Source organism: Pogona vitticeps, chromosome 6 (assembly GCF_051106095.1).
Source record: "Pogona vitticeps strain Pit_001003342236 chromosome 6, PviZW2.1, whole genome shotgun sequence".
NCBI classification, from domain to species: domain Eukaryota; kingdom Metazoa; phylum Chordata; class Lepidosauria; order Squamata; family Agamidae; genus Pogona; species Pogona vitticeps.
The window spans coordinates 11,057,998-11,078,888 of NC_135788.1; the positions used below are offsets into that span (position 1 = coordinate 11,057,998).

Here is a 20,891-nt window from a genome sequence, read left to right on the forward strand (position 1 = left end):
CATACCCAGGAAAATAAGCCTTCTTCTCTGTAGTAAACTGAATAGAAATGCTGGTGAAATTTGTGTATAATCACATGATTATACCACTAACCCACCATCTTTCTCTCTCCTTATAACAGCCACACTAATTCAGTGGGATTTGTACTCTCAGAAGAGTTTATAAGAAACCAACTCGTATGTTATATTTTCTTTGACCAGACACACCTCCCAATCTCTCCCCCCAAATCATGCTTGAATACTGAACTTGTACACCTGCCATCTATAAAAATCTCCATTCATTTATAGGCCCTTCCATCCACATATCACAGGGAAGCTATTTTTGTTCTATTATCTTCAGAATTTCCCAGCCAAGAGTAGTCATGTTGGCTGGGAGATATGGGGAGTTGTAGCCCAAGGTAAGCCCTCCAAGCTAAACAACTGCAATGTCATCTGACAGCAGAAGACCTGCGAAGTTTCCTTTTTACCCAAACACTGATGGCAGCTCCCAGCTCCTACAATGGAGATTTATTATTCTGGAGTCTCCACATTCTTGCATAATGCATGTGTGCCTTATATTAGAGGTATGAAGGTCTACAACTCCCAGAAATACCATATTTTTTGTGTATAAGAGCCCAGAGGCTGAATACTCAAAGCTATGTTTTCTTAATTTGGGGGTTAGAAAAGTTGAGGGGCAGTTTCTTATAAGCAGGGGCGTGTTATAAACTGAAAAATATGGTACTCAGGCAACATGGCTACAAGGTAATTATGGGAGGTGTAATCCGAAAACACGTAACTACACACCTCTAGTGGAGATGTTTCTTGTCCAACAAAACAGGATATATTTCATTAAAGAACTTGTAAAGGATGCCCTCCTCCCTGCATTTGGAGAAAATGTTTGCGCGCCTCTATGAATTCTAATTTGGCTTGCTATGGGATGAGAATGCCATGCTATGGTGCACTGGGCAAGCGTTTTGACACAGCAGGACCTCTGTACCATGAAGCTCAACCTATTATTTTTCTAGAGAGATATATTTGCACGAAACGGGTAATAATGAGATGGCTCGAGATACCTACCTCGCTTGCAGCTTTCTAAAGGAGCTGCTGGGATCCAGACCGAGCATGACCTTCAACCTCACAAGGGAAGGAAGGCTGGCCTATGTGTCTACCAGCAGGAAATGGGGGTGACAGAAAGCGAAGAGCAAAGGTCAGAGAGGAGAAGGAAGAGAAGAAAGTGTTCACAGAAGCAACACTTCAGGGAAGATTTACTAGGAACAACGGAACCATGGTCTTCTTAAAAACACATTTTGGAACTGACATATTTTCCCAACATCAACAAAAACTAGAAGCTTTAAAATATTAGCACACCCAAGCAGGAATAAAAAAATTCAAAATTCTGTACCAAGCTCTTACCTTATAGCTGTGACACTTAAGCTAAACTTCTTTGCGTAGTTGCTTCTCAATAAGCATTTCTGAACTCGGTCAGATATATCTTGCAGTAAAATGCGGCCTGGGGCCAAACTACACATGACCATTAATCATATTAAAATAATTTGCTTCAGCTTGGTTGCTATTATCTCTTAGCAGAGGTGGATATATTTCCCACAGAAGCTCCTAGGTGAACTTGAAATGCCTCCCGCTTCTTAAGGGGAAAAAAAAGTATATAAAATTGCTTTTCCTGCGCATGGGGCAGTGGGTTTTGCACCGAAAGCAATGTAGAAACCAGTTCTGTAGACATGTCAACCTACAATATGCTTTTCGCCTCACCAGTTTTCTACTGTCCCCAAGCCAGTTTGTCTTCCTCCAAACTGGGAATCATAAAATAATTGAGTTGGCAGAGGCCTATAAGGCCACTGAATCTGACCGCCTGCTCAATGTAGGAATCCAAATCAAAGCAGATCTGACGGACTGTCCAATTTTCTCTTAAATGCCTCCAGCGCTGGACTGCTCGTCAGCTTCTGAGGTAATTGGTTCCACTGTCGTACTGCTCAAGCAGTTATGAAGTTTTCCCTGATATTGAGCTAAAAGCTCAAGCTTCCTGTAGCTTGGACCCATTATTACTTTGGAATGATCGAGAACAGATCCTGCCCCTCCTCTGTATGGCTAACTTTTAAGTATTTCAAAAGTGTTATATCTCCCCTCATGTTCTTTACTCAAGGTTAAATATGCCTAGTTCTTTCAGTCTTTCCTCACAGGGCTTTGCTTGCAGTCCCCTAATCATCCTTGTCATCCTCCTCTGAACTTGTTCCAGCCTGTCTGCTTCTTAAAGTATACTGTACAAAACCAGACACAGTATTCTAGATGAAGCCTAGCCAGTGTCGAATAAAGGGGGCTAGCACTTCATGGAATTTGGAGACTACACTTCTATTAATGCAGCCTAAAATAGGACTTGACTATTTTTGCAGCCATGTTAACAGGCCCAGGAAGGAATTCCAAAATTCAACAAATAGCAGAGAGAAGAGGTGCAATTTCTTCATTTATTTATATATTTCACATCTTTGCATTACTGCCCAATTAGTGACAAGCACTACTCTGGGTGGCTTACAATCAAAAAGAAAAATACCAAACGATATAACAATAAAATCAACAATACACAATGGAACACAAGAAAAGAAGAATCATATGATCCAGTAAAAACTAACCTAAAACCAAAAACCTGAAACCAATCTTCAAAGAAAACCAGTTCTGAATTAAGATCTTGTTGCTGCTTTTTCTCCCACAGAAAGTAACCAGGTTTTAAATGCCCATTTAAGCCCGTGACTGTGACACCTGTCCTCTGAGGCAGAGGTAGCCATAAAATCAACTCCTTAAAGCAGATTCTTGGGGTAAGGAAGGGCAGAGAAGTGAAGAGCCATAATAAAATGACAGGAGTGGGCAAATGAGTGACAGGCAGAGTTTATAGAAGTTACTTTTTTGAACTTCCGTTCCAGAATTCCCCAGTGATGATAGTTGAAAGAATCTGGGAATTATGGTTAAAAAAAGGGTTTTCCAGCTCCGAGAATATGCATGCATAACTTCAAAAGAGTTTAAGAGCCTGTCAAGTCCTTTTCTATTGTGGCGATTTCCTATGCAGGACCAACTTATCTAGTTTGACAGTTACTGTGGCGTTAAAGCAGCAACAACATTAAATCGAGAAATGATATATACGTTCTGCTTGGATGCTTAATCCAGAAACATCTCTGCAAAAAAAATTAAAGTACAGCTGATGCATTTTATCAGGCTAAAAGAAATATAACACCTTTGGGATACTCACTGAGACACACACAACACAAATAGGTTATGTATGAAAACATTGAAAGGGATCCTATTAATGCCCCTTTGGAGAAATATTTATCGTTTCGTGGCACTCAATGCACCCCCACCCCACCCCCGTTGTTACAAAGACACTGCGGTGATGTGCCAGCTATGATTCTCTTTTTAAAATCTTTTTCTCCCTTAAGGGAACATTTAACATCATCTCTCTTAAGAGACACTTGCAGCTGCCTGTCATGATGTAAAACACCACTAAATACAGGAACTAATTTTTAATGTAGGTTCATACTAGAGGTAGCTGAGTCTGTTTCAACTGAATTATTTGCATTGAATCTGATTTAATTAACAGGTTTAATTCCAGAAATGTTCATGGGATAAAATGACCTTAAGTTATCGCACAGTTCACATTTACCTGGATTTCCCACGCAACATACAGATCTAACTTGCATTGAATGCTGAAGCAAGGCAATGTCGTATTTTGTAATAGAAGGAGCAGTAGGGAAAAATAAAGCCAATTATGGGCTGTTTTGCTTCCCAGTAACAACAACTAGCTCACTGGAAGGACAGATCCTGAAGCTGAGGCTCCAGTACTCTGGCCATTTCATGAGAAGAGAAGACTCCCTGGAAAAGACCTTGATGTTAGGAAAGTGTGAAGGCAAGAGGAGAAGGGGACGACAAAGGATGAGATGGTTGGACAGTGTCATTGAAGCAACCAACATGAATTTGACACAACTCCGGGAGGCAGTGGAAGACAGGATGGCCTGGCGTGCTCTGGTCCATGGGGTCACGAAGAGTCGGACACGACTAAATGACTAAACAACAACAACCACTGCAATAAACAAGAATATGCCATCAAATCACTTCTGACTTATGTTAAGCCTTTCCAGGGTCTCCTAAATACTGTATAAAGTACTCAGAAGTGATTTATCATTTATTCTGTGGGCATTCTAGGTCTGTGTAGCTTGCCCAAGGCTACAGATGGGCTGTTCTCTTGGGAGGGACAATGGAGAACTGAACTCCAAGCATCAGGCTCTGCAGCCAGATACTGTACAGTGGTGCCTCGCTTAGCGACGTTAATCCGTTCTGGAAAAACGTTGCTAAGCGAAAACATCGCTAAGCGAAATTTAAAAGCCCATAGAAACACATTAAAACACAATTAATGCGTTCCTATAGGCTTAAAACCTCACCTTTAAGCAAAAATCCTCCATAGCGCCACCATTTTCACTGCCTCTTAAGTGAGGAAAAACAGCGGGTGGCCATTTTGTTTTCCCAGCGGCCATTTTGAAACAGCCGATCAGCTGTTTAAAAAGGGTCGCTTTGCCATGATCACTTCCCCGCGATCATCGCAAATCGAAAAAACTCCATAGGGACCATCGCAAAGCGATTACTTTTGCGATCGCAAAAACTCCATTGCTAAGCAATTTCATCACTCATTTGAGCGATCGCTATGCGAGGCACCACTGTACTTAACACATTGAGCTATTATAGCACCTTTCTCACTGTAGCAATGCAAATTATTTATTTTTATATGCCTAAACATTACAAACTGGCCCAACAGTGAGTGAGTGAGTGAGAGATAGAGAGAGAGACAGACAGACAGTACTAAGTTTGTGGGAAAATTACTACGCAGGCCTTTTTTAATCCAGGTAATAAAGTAAATCTTAGAAACCCCAAACCTATCAGATATTTGAAATACACATACATGGTGACAATTTCACATGTTACTCCCCTTATGTGAAACTATCTTCTCGTATGGATGGGATCATTTCAACCATTGCCAACACCACTCTTGGGCGGATGTGCTCGAGTTGCATGACTAAAATTGCTTGACCACATGGGAGATGACTTGCAAATAGCATGATAGAGTAACCTACCTCTGAACCCACATTCGTAGCGAATATTTCAAGAGGCTACTGTACCTCTCCATAATTTAAATTCTGGAAAATTATCTTTTTGGACTAACTGTCAGATTACTTCCAGCTTCTGGAGCTTGGAGTCCTAAACAATGTGAGATTTCTAGGCTTTGATCACAAAGCCTAGAAATCACACATTATTTTTAGAAAGCAAAAATGACAAGTCCAAAATGGCTTATCTCAGATTCTGATATCTGGACCAGGAAATCTACACAAGTATCTCAAAGTGTTTGGACACCTTAAGTTGTCTGATGAAATTTTAAAAAGTGCAGCTCCACTCTCAGATATAATATGATATAATACAATACGATATGATACGATATGTTATATGTTACGATACGATACAAGAAATGCTGGCATCAAAAGCTTCCTCCTCACACAATTGGCTTCAATCGCCATTGTTCAGGTGATGACTCCCAATAAATGGCTGTGAGTTCGAGAATGTGATGACATTTTAACACCTTGAACTAGTCACAAATCAGATAGATCACTACCAAGCTCTAGGGCATCTGAGGGAGTCCTTAGGCTATGGTAGCTACGGCTGATAAGAGTTGAAGTCCAAGAACATCTGGCAGGCCACGTATTCCTTATCCCCACCTGAGGAACACTATATGTGTTTCCAAACTTGTCTACAACTCACACAAGTACCAGTAATGTCGTGGATGGCATATAAAGACATCACTCTTCCACACAGAGCAGGCTTGGAGATACTTATCTTTCTTATACACACAAAGCATTCTTATATACCATTCACAGATGAACTGATAGATCAAATTGTTGTCCAATCTAAAAACAAAAGAGATTTTTTTAAAAATGATTTTAAAATCCTCAGGTATTCCTGGTCTAGTCTAATGAGATCTGCAAGGCCTACTGTACCAGAGAAAAGGCTGCATACATAGGTTTTAAACATGCAGTCACCACACTACACTGAATGCATGCATCTGCCTGGTTTTGGAGACTAAGCAAGGTCAGGTCTGGTCAGCACTTGGATGGGAGACGACTAGTACTTAAAATCCTGCAGAGCTGCTGCTGCCAGTCAGAGCTGCCAACAGCAGGCTAGATGGACCAACATAAGGAAGCTTCCTACGTATGTACTTCTCCTGTACCAATCCCACCCGAAATAGTGTTCAAAGAGGTTAACGACCACTAACGCAGCAGCAAGGAGGGGGAATGAGAATTTGCTATGGAAGATATCCTTTGTCCACCTCAATCAGTTCGTAGGGAAAAACAGCAAAAAGCCTAGGGAAACTCCTAAAAGATTATAATGTACTAATCGGCAGAATGTTAACTTGTATCCCAAGATCATAAGGTTGTGGAAAATCTGATGATAAGGTTACTCATACTCTTGACTCTTAAAACAGTCCTTTGGTATAAATGCAGCGGTTCTGTCACAGGAAAGCAACCAAGGTCTTTAGCTTTGACTAGTCAGCACATCCAGACATGTGGATACGGTCATTTTGTGTGTGTGTGTGCGTGTGCGTGTGTGTGCGCGCGTGCATGCATAAGGAAGCTTGCCAACCACATAACCTTTTGGGAGAGCTCTCTAATTTTTGCTGACAGCATGTATTCTGGTGTACAGAGACCCTCCTCCTCCCCTATGGGGAATGAAGCACTACATTCTGACACATTAATGAGCCAAAGAAGAGGAGCAAAGAGAAGAGAAATGAGAAATTGCCAAAACCCAATCTGCAACACGGGCCCAAGAACCGATCCCATAAATCCCAAACAAATTAATCTCTGCAGAGAGGATGAGAGATGTAATTCAAAGCTATGGGACTTGTTAGCAACTGAATGCACATTCAGAATGTTTTAAAAATACACAGTCATGTTACATCTGCAGATGCTCTTCATATGAAGGAGACAAGTTATCAGGCAGAGCTCCAAAGCACTGGAAATACAGTCAACTCTCTCAAACTGCTGGGGACGTGGTGGCGCTGTGGGCTAAACCGCAGAAGCCTGTGCTGCAGGGTCAGAAGACCAAGCAGTCGTAAGATCGAATCCACACGACGGAGTGAGCGCCCGTCGCTTGTCCCAGCTCCCGCCAACCTAGTGGTTCGAAAGCATGCAAATGCGAGTAGATAAATAGGGACCACCTCGGTGGGAAGATAACAGCGTTCCGTGTCTAAGTCGCACTGGCCATGTGACCACGGAAGATTGTCTTCGGACAAACGCTGGCTCTATGGCTTGGAAACGGGGATGAGCACCGCCCCCTAGAGTCGAACACGACTGGACAAAAATTGTCAAGGGGAACCTTTACCTTTACCTCTCAAACTGCTACCCTAAATATACTTATTAGGAAGTAGGGCCCAGCCTGCACTTTCTAGTAAGTATGTTTAGGGTAGACCATGCATCCTAATATTTAAACTGAATCTTGACTGCTCAATGTGCAATGTTCACTACCAGACCACACACAAGGTAGAGCCCAGGTATGAGAATAATACAAGTACAAGAGGGTTAATCTGTCTTAAATAGGATAACAGAAATATCTAAATTAAATTGAGGCATCTTTGATTAAACTCAGCACTGATTAATCTCCAAGTAAATATCATAGTGCCCCATGTATTTATTTGAGGTCTGACAATGGAGTCTACTTTCTATACAACACACCTGCAAGAGAACAAAGTATGTTGAAGTGTGTGTGGTCATGCGCACATGCAGGCGCTTCCACATATGATGGTGCTGCATCAGCTAATATGTTACACCAAAACAGCCTGACACCAGAGTAACTGATGTATCTGAAATTTAAGCAGTGTATGTAGGAAAGATGGATACATTCGCCCGCTATCACGCTTAAGAATAGGCAAGCTTGTCAAGCTTGATTTATCACTATTTCATTTCTCCCAAGTTTGTTCTATTGCTTGGGAGGGAGAAAAACACATTTTGTCCATAGGAAAATGTATGCATATTGTGGTTCTCAAAAGGGATGTATTTTTAAAAGCTTTTTTTCCTTCTAAGATAAAATATTTTGGAGCGCATCTTCCTACAGCATATACATTTAACTTATGTTTCTAGTGTGTAAATGAATGTGAATTTCAGAAATCTATCAAACACGAGTCTCCTTCATGTAAAGATTCACAAACTGTAAACTGGTAAATTCTTACGAAAATGAGATCCCAACAATTTTTATATTATTTCTAACTTCCCTCTGGCTTTCCAAATGCTGTTTGTGGTGGTGAGGAGATATTTTAAAAGAAAAAGACAGTAACTTATAGATGGATGATATTCCAACACAAAAAACTTCTTATGACCTTAAAACAATGAAAATTGACCAAACTTTTTCCCTAAAAAGAAGTGGGAGGGAATATCCACACTAATTTCTTCACTAAGGCACACCTCTGAAGGACGAAAGTTATGCAGTAGCTGTTTTGATGTCTAGAAATAACTGGGGATTTTCAAACAAAATATGCTTCACCTATAAGAGTGGTGCCTTGCAAGACAAATTTAATTCATTCTGCGGTTAATGTTGTCTTGCAAAAAATTCATCTTGCGAAACGCGTTTTCCCATAGGAATGCATTGAAATCTAATTAATGTGTTCCTATGGGCAAAAAAAGTCAGAACAAAGTCAAATTTGGTTTACAAAGGGTTTATTAAGTGCTCTTTAAACCCATACATATTGTGCAGATGATTTCAACAATTTCAATAAAAAAACTTTAACTTTTTAAACATCATAGAAAAACATTTAAAAATCAGCAAACATGAGGCAGGAACAAAAAATGTAAAACATTCGTCTTGCGAGTCATCAACCCCATTGCCAAAACCATTTGTCTTGTGAGGTGTTCTTTTTTTTCCTGTGAGGCATTTGTCTTGCGAGGCACCACTGTATATGAAAATTATTTTGTTTGTATGACACTAAGGCATCCCATCTTTATCATGGAGAACCTCCATCTCAGTTTTCTGTCATCTTCCGCCCTGCAGATGTTATGGTCTACAACTCCCCTTGTACCCAGACAGCATGATCAATGGTCAAGGGTATTGGGAGCTGTCATCTACAATCATTTGGAACATGCATAGTTTTGCCAGTATTTAGTAAGGACTGGAAGTAGGAAGAAGGAAACATTTCAGCACAGCCATGGTGCTGCTTTTTTGAGTAAGCTTTTTTGTTTATCTATTCTTCTCATAGCTTCTGTCTTTTGGTCAGCTCAGAGAGCTGAATATTCTCCATATGCTAAGCGATCGTATTTTGAACTACCCTGGGAATATGACTGAGATCCAGTATAAAAAGGTCTATATTAAATAAACAAATGGTAAGAGGAATTTTCACTGAAATATGTAGCACACTTTGGGAACAGATTTTGCTCCCTGGCCCTAAAATATTTATGTATTCTACAACAATTGTATGCTTAACAAAGCGAAGATTACTGCCCAACATGAAAGAAGCAAACCACTTAAGACACAAAATTTTAAAAAGGTAACATTTAAAACAAAACAAAAGAGAGCAAGAATCACGATGTACAGCAACAATAGCTTCTTGCATATTTATCTAATGCTATTTATTTGACCCTAACAACAGCTTTCAGAGATGAAAAACCCATTCTCTTTATTTAGAATGGAAATGAAAAGACAGACAGCAGAGGGTATAAAGAATCACAAACTTAGCACAAAACCGTAATTCTGTATATGGTATGGCTGCCATCTTGGTTCTAAAGAAAATACTAAGTGGGTTACAGAATAACTTTTTATTAGATCAACTTAAATTGGTATAGGAACTTGTAAAGTCTTCAGCTACAAAATCTAGTTTGGAACAAGTAACCTTATATTCATCAAGTTACAAAGGTTTACCAAACTTTCTGATTTTTGCTCTTCCTATAGGCACTGTGTTTATATATGTGTGTGTGCACATGTACACACACACACATATATACACTTATGAAACTTCCCATGGCATCAATAATTCATACTCTTATCTTCAAGTTGACAAATGCAGTGAACTGTTAGCTCAAGGCTAGAAAGCTAAAAAAAAAACTTTTTAAAAAAGCTACTTTACAAATTCAAATCTCTTGCATCAGGCCACAAAACACTGGCTGAAATCCAGCTGGTACAACTCCACCATGTAAACATTAATGACATCATCACTCAGCAACATTAATTGTTGTTTTATTTTGATTTAAAATTTCCTGTCTCTTCCCCCCCACACACACACACTTTAGGTCTGGAGACTCTCTAGAAATCTTTTTGCCCTGGAAAACACATCAGGAGCCTGGGAGTGAGAGGAAGCCTTTAATATTAGAAAACTGTGTCCAGGGGTCCCACTGCCTAACTGGCACCACCAAGAGTGATCCAGCAGAGAAATCCCAACATTAAAGACTCCTTGCCCACTTCCAAGGCTCCAAAAGCGTCTCCAGAGCAAAAGGAATCCCTAGGAAGCCTAGGAATCTGATGGGGGAGGGGAACATTAATGTTGCTTGGTGATGACATCATCACTATTTATGCCCAGCAGAAGTGCACAACAGGATTTCAGCCACACAAGGATCCCAGTTGAATTGCTGGAACATTTTACAGGCTATTAAGGAAGTGCTAAAAATGCACATGTTACATAGGTAGATAAAGAGTAGGCGTAGTCTAGATGGGAAGGATACAAATCAAATCAAATCAAATCAAATCAAATCAAATCAATCAATCAATAGGGATTCACACGGTTTTGATGCAAATTTACAGCAGACAACCATACATTTTAGAAAAAAAACTACAGTCCTACTACAAACACGCAGCCACCTTTTTAAAAGCAGGGTGGAAAGCGTGGACTTTAAATCAGGAGTGGGGACTGTGGATAATCCTCCAGATTATGATGAACTGCTAACTCCCATTATCTCTCACCAAACAGCCAGGCTGGCTTGGACTGATGGGATTTGAAACCCAAAAGCCAGATGTAGAGGGGCCATGAATTTCCCCAACCCTGCTCAGGTGGCTGGGCTTATAAGCATGAAAATCATAGCACTGCAGAGCGGGAAGCGACCCCAAGCATCACAGAGTCCAATCCCGCACTAAAGCAGGTAATCCACAGCTACAGCATGACTGTCAGAGGGACAGGCAACCTCTGCTGAACAACTTCCAAAGGAGGAGAATCTGCCATCTTCTGAGATAGTCCATTCCACAAACTTCTTTTACCATCAGAAAATCCTTTCTAGTGTTCTGTTGAACTTCCAATAATCTGAACAAACCAATCCAGATCCTATTATCTTTATTCTTCTCGTGATAAAATAACTCTTCCCATATTTGAAATGGCTGTCATACTACTTCTCAGTACTGTATTCTATTTAACTATTTCAACAGTTCTTCATGTGACTTGGTTTGCAGATCTTCTGCCGCTTTGGGTCACTTCCTCTGCACATGATCCAGCATGCTGGAATTTTCCTTAAAATTTGGGTGCCCAGAACTGGACACAATATTTCAAGTGGGGTATGATCAAAGCAGAATAGAACAGCCCTATTACTACTCTGGATTTCCATGCTATACAGTATGTCTGTTAATGCAGCCTAGATTTGCAAGTGGCTTTTTTTTTTGCACTACAGATTCATGTATAACTTACAATCTACTAAGATCTCTATATTCTTGAAGCCAGGTGTCACCCACCTTGTATTTGTGTATTTGCCTTTTTTATGCCTAAATTTAGAATTTGACTTTTTTCTCTTCTGAAACGCAGCTTGGCTGTTTTGGCCCAGTTCTCTAATCTGTTAAAGCTATCATCCACTCTCAGTCTGTTGCATATCTGATGAACATATTTGATGGATATCACTTCTGTTCCTTCATATACAGTGTTGCCTCGCTTAACAATTGCCTCGCTTATCGAGGAAATTGCTGTACGATTATTTTTGCGATTGCAAAACGATGGTTTAAATGGGTTTTTTTGTTTAACGATGATCGGTTCCCTGCTTCAGGAACTGATTTTCGCTTTACGACAATCAGCAAACAGCTGATCGTCAGGTTTCAAAATGGCCACCGGCTGAAGAAAATGGTCCCCCGCTGTTTTCTAGGACGGATTCCTCGCTTTACAGGCACCGAAAATGGCCGCCGTATGGAGAATCTTCACTGAACGAGCAGGTATTCAGCCCATTGGAATGCACTGAACGGTTTTCAATGCATTTCAATAGGGTTTTTATTTCATTTGACGATGTTTTCGCTCTACAGCGATTTCGCTGGAACGAATTAACATCATCAAGCAAAGCACCACTGTAAATGATTTGTAAAGGTGTTGAACAATGCTTGGACCTAAGACACAACTCTGGAGTACCCCACATGTCAGGTCTTTAGCTAAGGCCCATCAACCAAATACAAATCCACCTAATAGTAGCATTATGAAGCCCACATTTGATTATTCTTGGCATAACAATACCATGGGGACTCCAGGCCAAAACTGTACAGAAATCAAGATATACTACATCCACAGCATTCCCTGCTTTACCAAGCTTGTAGCACCATTCAGAGAGCTCAATGAGCAGGTGTATGTTTCTCATGGACTTATAATGAACAACGAATATATGGTCCCACACTTATATATTTATATGGTATTCCCAATTCCTCATTGAAAAGAAATAATATAAAGATACACAGAAGCAAGTCAACGGGACTGATTTCCACCTAATGTGATCAAAATCACCTCACTGCTGCAGAGCCTTTGGGCATCTTCCCTGCTCTTAAAAGATCAGAAACATTTCGCTGGAGTTCACAGGGGTGTCATAAAAGTAAGCCTGGGTGCTTACCTTGAGAAAAGTCATTTAGAGTGCACGAGACAGTTTCACCTCATCTGAGAGATTAGGGCGGCTTACATATTGGGGACAAAGACTGGTCGTCTTTGTTTTAACATCTTTCAGTTCCTTGCTTTATATAGGTTGTCCTAGGACAACTGTTATCCACTGGTTATTATGAGCTAATTTATCACAGACAGTGTCGTGTAGCAGATGAAGTGGTAGAGTAAGATTCAGGAGGCCTGGATTCAAATCCCTACTTGGGCCCAGGAACTTGGTAGGCAAAGGTGAACCTTTCCTTAAATATCTCACTAAATCTGAAATTTAAGGCTGCCAAAAGTTGGAAGTGACTTGATGGCATAAAACAAGAGCTGGCTTAAAACTCTATCATTTTCTCCAGTCGTTAAAAAAAATTAAGAACTAAAGGCTGGACTAGACAGAAGGAAAAATGTACCCTACTTATGTAGGAGATATCTCTCATGTTCTCCATTTGGAAAAATTCTCCTAGTTAGTTTCTCACTCATGCCTCAGCCCAACTGAGATGTACTTTCCTTTCGCAGTGTGACATCACTGCATCCTTTCAGACCATTCTTTACATTGCTAAGAATACATTGCTAATCGTATTAACAACTAAGATTAACAATTATGATTATACTTCTTTCCCTGCTTATTTTTAACCACTTAGCCCACTGGTTCTTAACCTTGGGTTACTCAGGAGTTTTGGACTGCAACTCCCAGAAGCTATCACCACCAACTGTGCTGGCTGGGGTTTCTGGGAGTTGCAGTTCAAAAACACCCAGCCTGACAAAGTGTTCTGGATAGCCCGGAAGTTTGCACACTGTTATGCAATTGTATGTGGTTCCAATAAAGTTTATTCTCATCTGTAGAAATTGGATTTAATTGATTTAACACACTGTACCCATTTTTCCATCATTAACAATATTGTCTGAAATGTCTTTATTTTTATCACCCGTTTCCAATTGCAATGTAAGCTTACCATTGCCTCCCTTCTATAGATCAAATTTTTACTAAGATTAAACAAGATGGCCTAATAACAAAGAAGTTAATGTTTGAATGTGGATTTGAAACTAGGCCTATGGTCCACCACTGTTGTCCAGAAAGAGGGAAATACAGTAAAAAAACAGAGTGAGCTCTCCTCTTCTCCTGCCCGTTAGTTAAACAATTCAGACATACTGCTCCCAGTTGTATTACTTAAGAATAAAACACCTTCCACAGCAGTAGTTTTATAAGAGTTAGCCGTATTAGTCTGTGCTAGCACATGAGGCAAAAACAAGAGAAAAATAAAAAATTGAGGACAAAAACATTGTGGCACCTTAAAGACTAATGGCTACATTTTAACGTGAGTGTCCATTGACAAGTTTCAGGTCTACAGAAGTAGGCGTGTCTGCGAAAGCTCACATTAAAATATAGCAGTCAGTCTTTAAGGTGCCACAATGCTTTTGTCTTCTTTATTTCTTTATTTCTTTTTATTTTGTTTTTGCTTAAAAATCAAAGCAATCCACAAACGGCAGACAGGAAAGCTAGTTCTACACAAGACAGTATTTCATATACAACAACAATCACAGTCAACCAAATACTTGGTTAGAAGCTGCAAGGAATGTCTTGCTATTCCAGTAGTAATATTTCATGGACTTAAAGCACAAAAATGTGAGTTAGTGGCATCTGTAGTTACTCCACTTTGAAACACAGGGTACCTGCCCAGTTGCTGGAAGAAGACCTGGCTCAACGACCCTGTTTACAAATAAAAAACCTATGCAAGAAGCAATTCTGTATCCCTCATCCCCCCCCCCAAAAAGTCTTCCCCAGTTCCTGCTGTATGTCATGTGACCTATGCAATCTAGAATGTCCTTACACAAAGTATACACTGTTCTACTCAGGAACTCAAACTTTGCCTAAAAATATTAATAAGGAATGCAATAACTGCAAACTGGGTCCCAGTTCTTTGAGACCAAGAGAGCCTTATAAGTAGGTACTCCATAAAAAGGAACTGTTAAAGGAAATTACTGTACTACACGAATCAGTCTTACTGATAGCAGAGGCAGACCGACCATCTTTCAAGAGTTAATAAGATGATGACATTCATGTTGATGCACGTTAATTGAAATGGCTGGTTTAAAGCTCTCTGAAAATGCCCGAATGAAGAAATGAAGATGGGGAGGGTGCTGGATTGGGAAATATCTCTTAGGGTAGAATCCAGCAACATCCAATTCCTGAAAAGCAAGGAAGTGCCATTCCTGGTCTTGCAGACATTTAGACTTCAACTTCCACCAGTCCCTGCCAATATAGCCCATGGTTGATGATTAGGGGAACTACAATCCAAGACACTTTGGGGGGCAAAACAATTTCCTTCTTGGCTGCAGAGTATATACCTGTTTACAGCATTCAAGCCTAGAAATTAGAGGCAGGAGTGTGTTTATTCCTAATAATAGTAATAATCAGCGATTTGCTGCTACAAAAAAATATTGAAGCATTTACAAAACATCACTTTTGCACAATGGACTCAAGTCTTTACAGTTTACAGAGACTTCAGGCAGATGCCCACCCTACTGGATGGCACATATCAGAAATTTTCTGTAAGAGATTATATATCAGCAATGGCAGCTGCACAAGGAATTTTGTCCCTGTGCCTCATGCGTCTTCTGTCATTAACAGTTACTTTTTAATAAACATGAGTGAATACCTATGCCATGGCATTATTTCCGGCAGCAACTGAAACAATTAAAGCACATATCTTGAGGAAAGTGCCAGCAGATTTGTAGTGGTGATTCATCTCATTCATGGTAAGCGGGGAGAGATGAGGTGACTTTCCAGATGCTGACGGACGGCAACCCTATGAGCCTCAGCCTGCACATCTACTGGCACAGGATTATAGAGATTAACATTACCTAGAGAGAAACAACTCCCCCCCTCCCCCGCGGCCCATTCTATGCCGAATAAGCCAAGCCCAACGTACTCAATGAAAATTTCTATGAAAGGTTTGTTTTAATTATGCTTTTTAGGTTAAATGAGTAAATGAGAGCTCTATTACTCAAGTTTTATGTATTTGTTTCAGACATTTTTATATCTTTTGTATTGCTTCCAAAACCGGCGTATTTAAGCAAAAGTATTTTTTTTAAATACTTTGGATGCCTAAATCTGCAATTCTAGACACAACGTATAATACTGTATGTCCTATGGAGCCCAGTGGAATATGCTTATGAATCTATACACAGGGTCTTGCTGAGTAACTCAAAATATAAACAAAAGCCTTGTGCCTCTACTCCTAAGCCTGTTTGCTCACTGAATACAACATTCAATGCCAACTTATGTACGTTTTGAATGGCTGCCATAGTACTTGTATATATACCTAAAGATTCTTCCACCAAACAACAAGAAAAGTTGTCATTTTTTTTTGTATCTTGGAAGGCAATGAACCAGAGTCAAGATGATTAAAATGATACTGCAAAGTGAATGAACTGTGCCGGTAAAATAAGACAGCCAACTTTTAGATTTGCTCAGACAGAGCCCTTAATTGGGCATGTACTTAAGCTTAAAAGATTTCTGCCCCATCTAACTACCACATCTGCTTCCACATATGGCACCCTCTAAATCATTCTGGATGCTCTCGAGACTTTAATTCAGCCACTCGAGCACAAGGTGAACATGTGGCCCTACAGGTGTTGTTCCAGTGTGACCTCTCCGTAGCCTTAGCCGGCACAGCCAACCAGCAAGTGATCGGGGGAGCTGCAGCCCCCCCAAAAAAAACCAAAACAACAACAACAAAACCACACAGAGAATCTGTTTTATTTCTTGAAGGAGCAGAATGGATTTGCAAGTTTTAAACAAATCCAACATGCCTACAAATATGTGACACTGTGTAGCACTGTGTCTATTCCGATAGATACTAACGATATCCATTTTAATACATTTTAACGCTGTTACTATAATTTAGGGGTCAACTGCACAAGACAAAGACATACATAGATGTTTCAGAAGTACCCAAGATTTTCAGTTACTACAAAGAACACTTGACCATGTGGATGCTCAATTTTTCTTTTTACAAAGGCAGTATGATCTAGCAATTACAATATTCAGCTTCTAATCCCATCGGAGCCATGGAACTCACTGGAAGATCGTGGGCCAGTCAAATCTGTTACTGTATTTTATTGTTGTTAGCCGCCTAGAGTGGTCCTCACCGACCAGATAGGCGGGGTATAAATTAAATAAATAAATAAATCTGTCAGTCTGACCTGTGTCTTCAAGGGCTCTTGTGAAAATAGGCTACCATGAGCTCACCAGAGGGAACGCAGAATAAAAATAATAAACTGACAAATCATTATCTTTTTGTGCTCTTTGTATAAGCAGGAAAACAGTCTTGCACTCTAGACCCAAGAATATTTACAATGGCTGAAATCCTATTGGTTAGCATAGCAAGCTGCACTGGAGCAGGCCCATTCATTTGTTGAGATTTGTTCCACTGTAAATTCCACTGATTCAAATGGGCCTACTCTAGCTGTGAGTTAATCAATGAACTTGCAGATGAGTTGCCTCACCAAATCCCCACTAATTCAACAGGCCTACTCTAGTGGGATCATCTACTGTGTGAAGCAAAAATGTCATCCACTGAAGCAAAGTCCAAATGACTTCAGCGGGATTTACTTACAAGTGAGACTGCAGATGGTTCTCAGTCAATAAATACTGACTTCTGAGTAAATACGTATTTAAATTTTTATTTTTCTTCTATAGCTCTAAAACCTCTCAAAACAATTAGGATTATGCTGTAATTCTTCAATTTGAACATCAGTAGCATTTATTCAATGGACCTCAGCAAGGGCATCATAAAGATTTCCTTTGAAAACACTTCCAGCTGTTGAGATTTTATTACTATTTTGCATAACAGTTCTGTAAAGTCCCTCAGAAAGAAAAATAAATCACCAAGGAGCAGAAGAGTCACTCCGCTTCATCACCCCATATGAAATAGAAAAGTGAATTCTAAGCATATTTCCTTAGGTAGGAGTAAGCCCTCTTCAGCATATTAAGACTTACTGCTGAATAAAAATACATAGAGGAGTCCACAGCTCTTTTAGGTGTGAATGCCATCCATTGGACTGGACTGTCTGCTAACAGCTAATCACATTCACACCTTGATTTCCCTATGACTGAACACACATTAGCCCTTATTTCTAAGTAACAATCTGTGATTCTGCTGCGTGGAGAAAATGGCATATGGGATGTACAAACCAGAGGGGTTACAAAGGTGCTGAAATCGTGTCAACTTAACAATATGCTCCTGTATACATATGTAGATTCACATACATTTGCATGTGACACTGTGTGAAAACATACACATGCTCTTCTGGGCATTTAGCAGTACGTTCACCACATTGTAGCCATCATCCTTGCCTCTCCCTGTTAGCTCAGAAAAGGCCAGATCGATGTGCAGAAAGCCTGAATACGTCAATATTGCTTTAACCCTTCCTACAGTCGAGAGAATTTTGCAGCTCTAGCAAAAGGCACAGTTCATTAAGGAATGCAACAGGGAAAACTCCCGATCTCACACACACGGGCTTGGTCCTTGGGCTTCCTCTTCCTCCCCCTGAAAGTGTTAAAAAGAAAAATACAATGTCAACACCAGCTCCTCCCTGCTAATGGAACTGACATGAGTGCATTTTACTTTCTGGCTAGAAGCCTTCATGAAACCGTTACAAGCATTTTAAAAAAATACACAGCGAAAGAAAGCAGAAAGGGAGGGGGATACAGTATCTCTTTTGATTGAGCCCAACCCATTCTTCTTTTCTCCCTTTTTTCTTTCAAACATAACCTTCAAGAAAGAAAGAGAGAGAAAAAGAAAGAACGGTGTTTTTTCAGAAATACAAGACATCACCAAGAACCATCACCATTCTTTTCTTAGCGGCTTAAAACAGCTCACACCAGAGACATATTCTGACTCCAGCCAGAGAAATATGGATCAGAAAAGGAAACTCATGTAAGCATATGGAAAATGTGGGTGGCATCTGGACACATAGGTTCAAGTCAGCAACAAATGAAGGAATCTGAGATGCATATATAAAAAGGCCAGCAGGGCACTACATAATTAGACTGCATGGTTTCGCCTGCTTCAGTTTCTTTCTTTTTTATTATCCAAATGAGGGGAGGGGGGGGGGAAGAAAACAATCCCAGGAAAATTGCACAATTCCCCTTTGCCAAGTAGGAACTTCCTGGAACATCAGAATGGACCGAACCATTGGAAGAAGTACAACGTCTTCCATAAAAATAATAAAAATTAATCCTCAGTGATTTAATATGAAATGAAAACCATCCTAAAAGCCTCCATCATTCTTTCCTAAAATATTTATTTTTTTTTAAAAAATCAACTGATAAAACAAAACGGACAACATCAGAAACCTGATTAGATAGGGAATATCTAAACTCAAATTATGGGTATTGCATTATGTCACCGATACATTCAACAGCATTGGAGAGGTAGGGGAAACGGGTGGAAGACTGAATATGTTTGTGTTTTTCTTTTTTTGTTTTAGAGAGAGAGACTGCATTTTCTTGGCAGCGTGGAAGTCCTTGTAAGCCCAGCCCTAAAGATTTTTCCATCCTCTGTTATAAAGCATGCAAGGCTGGAGCAGCAGCTCTCCTGCCAAAAAAACAAACGGGGAGTGGGGGCAACAGAGAAAAGGCAGCCCCCCCCCTTCTTCTATCTCTCTTTCTCCCACCACGGCAGGAAGAATAGCAAGAGAGAGAGAGAGAGAGAGAAATGGAGGAGGAGAAAGATGTACATTTATCACGAACTGAACACAACAACCCATAGAAATTTCAGAGCCAGCCAACCCAAACGGTACTGGGGGAAAGGAGACAACAGGCGCCATGAAGGATCGATGAGCTTTCTCCCCACACCCCCTCCGCGAAATGGCAGGAATAATAACCAGTTTCCTAAGAAACTCACCCACCCACCCCTCAAAAAAAAGAGGCAAGAGCAATAGATGCAGCATTTTTCCTCCAAGGAGAAAAGAGGAGAGGAAGGAGGGAAAGAAGGAGGAGGAATCTCAGCCGGTTTTTTTTTCAAAATTCTCCTCCCTTCCTCCTTCCACACACGCATACACACCATTTCCTAGGCTGTGTCACACACACACATACCAGGAGGGACTGACACCCACAAGACGCAAACGGCGACACGCCGAATCCATACACACCAAAGGGGTGGCCAAGCCAGGCGGGGGGGGGGGGGTTACACACTGCGGGGAGGGGGGAGGGGGGGAGGGGGGGCTGGACATCCATCTTCCAAGGATCGCCCCTACTTGAGATGCTGCTGGATGCTTCCCCCCCCACAAACACACACATACACTTTGCACTCCCCAGGCGCACGCACAGGCAGAGTCAGGCTCGTGCGCGCGCACACACACCTCTTAACCTTGCACACACCCCACCCTGCAAGCCTCGCCGCCGCCGCCGCCTCTTCTTCCTCCTCTCCTCCCCACCCCCTCCCCCGGTTGCAAAGACAACCCCCCCCCCCCAAAAAAAATAAATCTCAGGCTCCTTCCCCTCCTCGACCCTTCGGTCCTCAGCCCATCCCGGGGCGCAGAGGAGGGCGAGGAGGGCGCACGCGGACCCGCCGCCGCCGCCTTACCTTCCGACAGTTCCAGCTCGAGCTCGGCCAGCCGCGCTCTCACCTCCAGCGGCAGCGAGAGGCTCTCGAGGCTGCGATCCGCCATGCTCGGGCCGAGGAGGTCGCCTCCCTCGCTCGCGCCTTCCTTCCTTCCTCTCCTCCCACGGCCGCGCCGGGGGCTCGCCTTGCCTTCGCCGCCGCCTGGCGCCCTTTCCTCCCTTCGCTCGCTCGCTCTGCGCCGTGTCGGGTGTGTGTGTGTGGGGGGGGGCGCCTCTTTGTTCGCCCAAGCGGCGCACCCGCCGAGCTCAAGGAGAAACCGAGAGAGAGGTGCTGGTGGTGGTGATAGTGGGGGGGGGGGGGACGGGCGGGAGAGGAGAGAAATCAAAGCAAGGCGGGCGGAAAGGAAAGCCACCAGAAAGGCCAGCCGAAGCCCCTCACTTTCCCCCCGACCG

The 20,891-nt window shown here is 41.5% G+C and overlaps 1 protein-coding gene across 4 annotated transcripts in view; it reads right to left on the reverse strand.

Moving 5' to 3' along the window:
- Nucleotides 1–20,685, reverse strand: part of DIP2C (DIP2 acetate--CoA ligase C (putative)) — a 308,258-nt gene extending 287,573 nt beyond the window's left edge. For all 4 annotated transcript variants that reach the window (XM_073002910.2, XM_073002909.2, XM_073002908.2 and 1 more), the window contains exon 1: nt 20,461–20,685. In XM_073002910.2, coding sequence (XP_072859011.1) covers nt 20,461–20,545 — 85 coding nt within the window. In that variant the 5' untranslated portion in view covers nt 20,546–20,685. The remainder of the gene's footprint in view (nt 1–20,460) is intronic.
- Nucleotides 20,686–20,891: the final 206 nt, after the last annotated feature.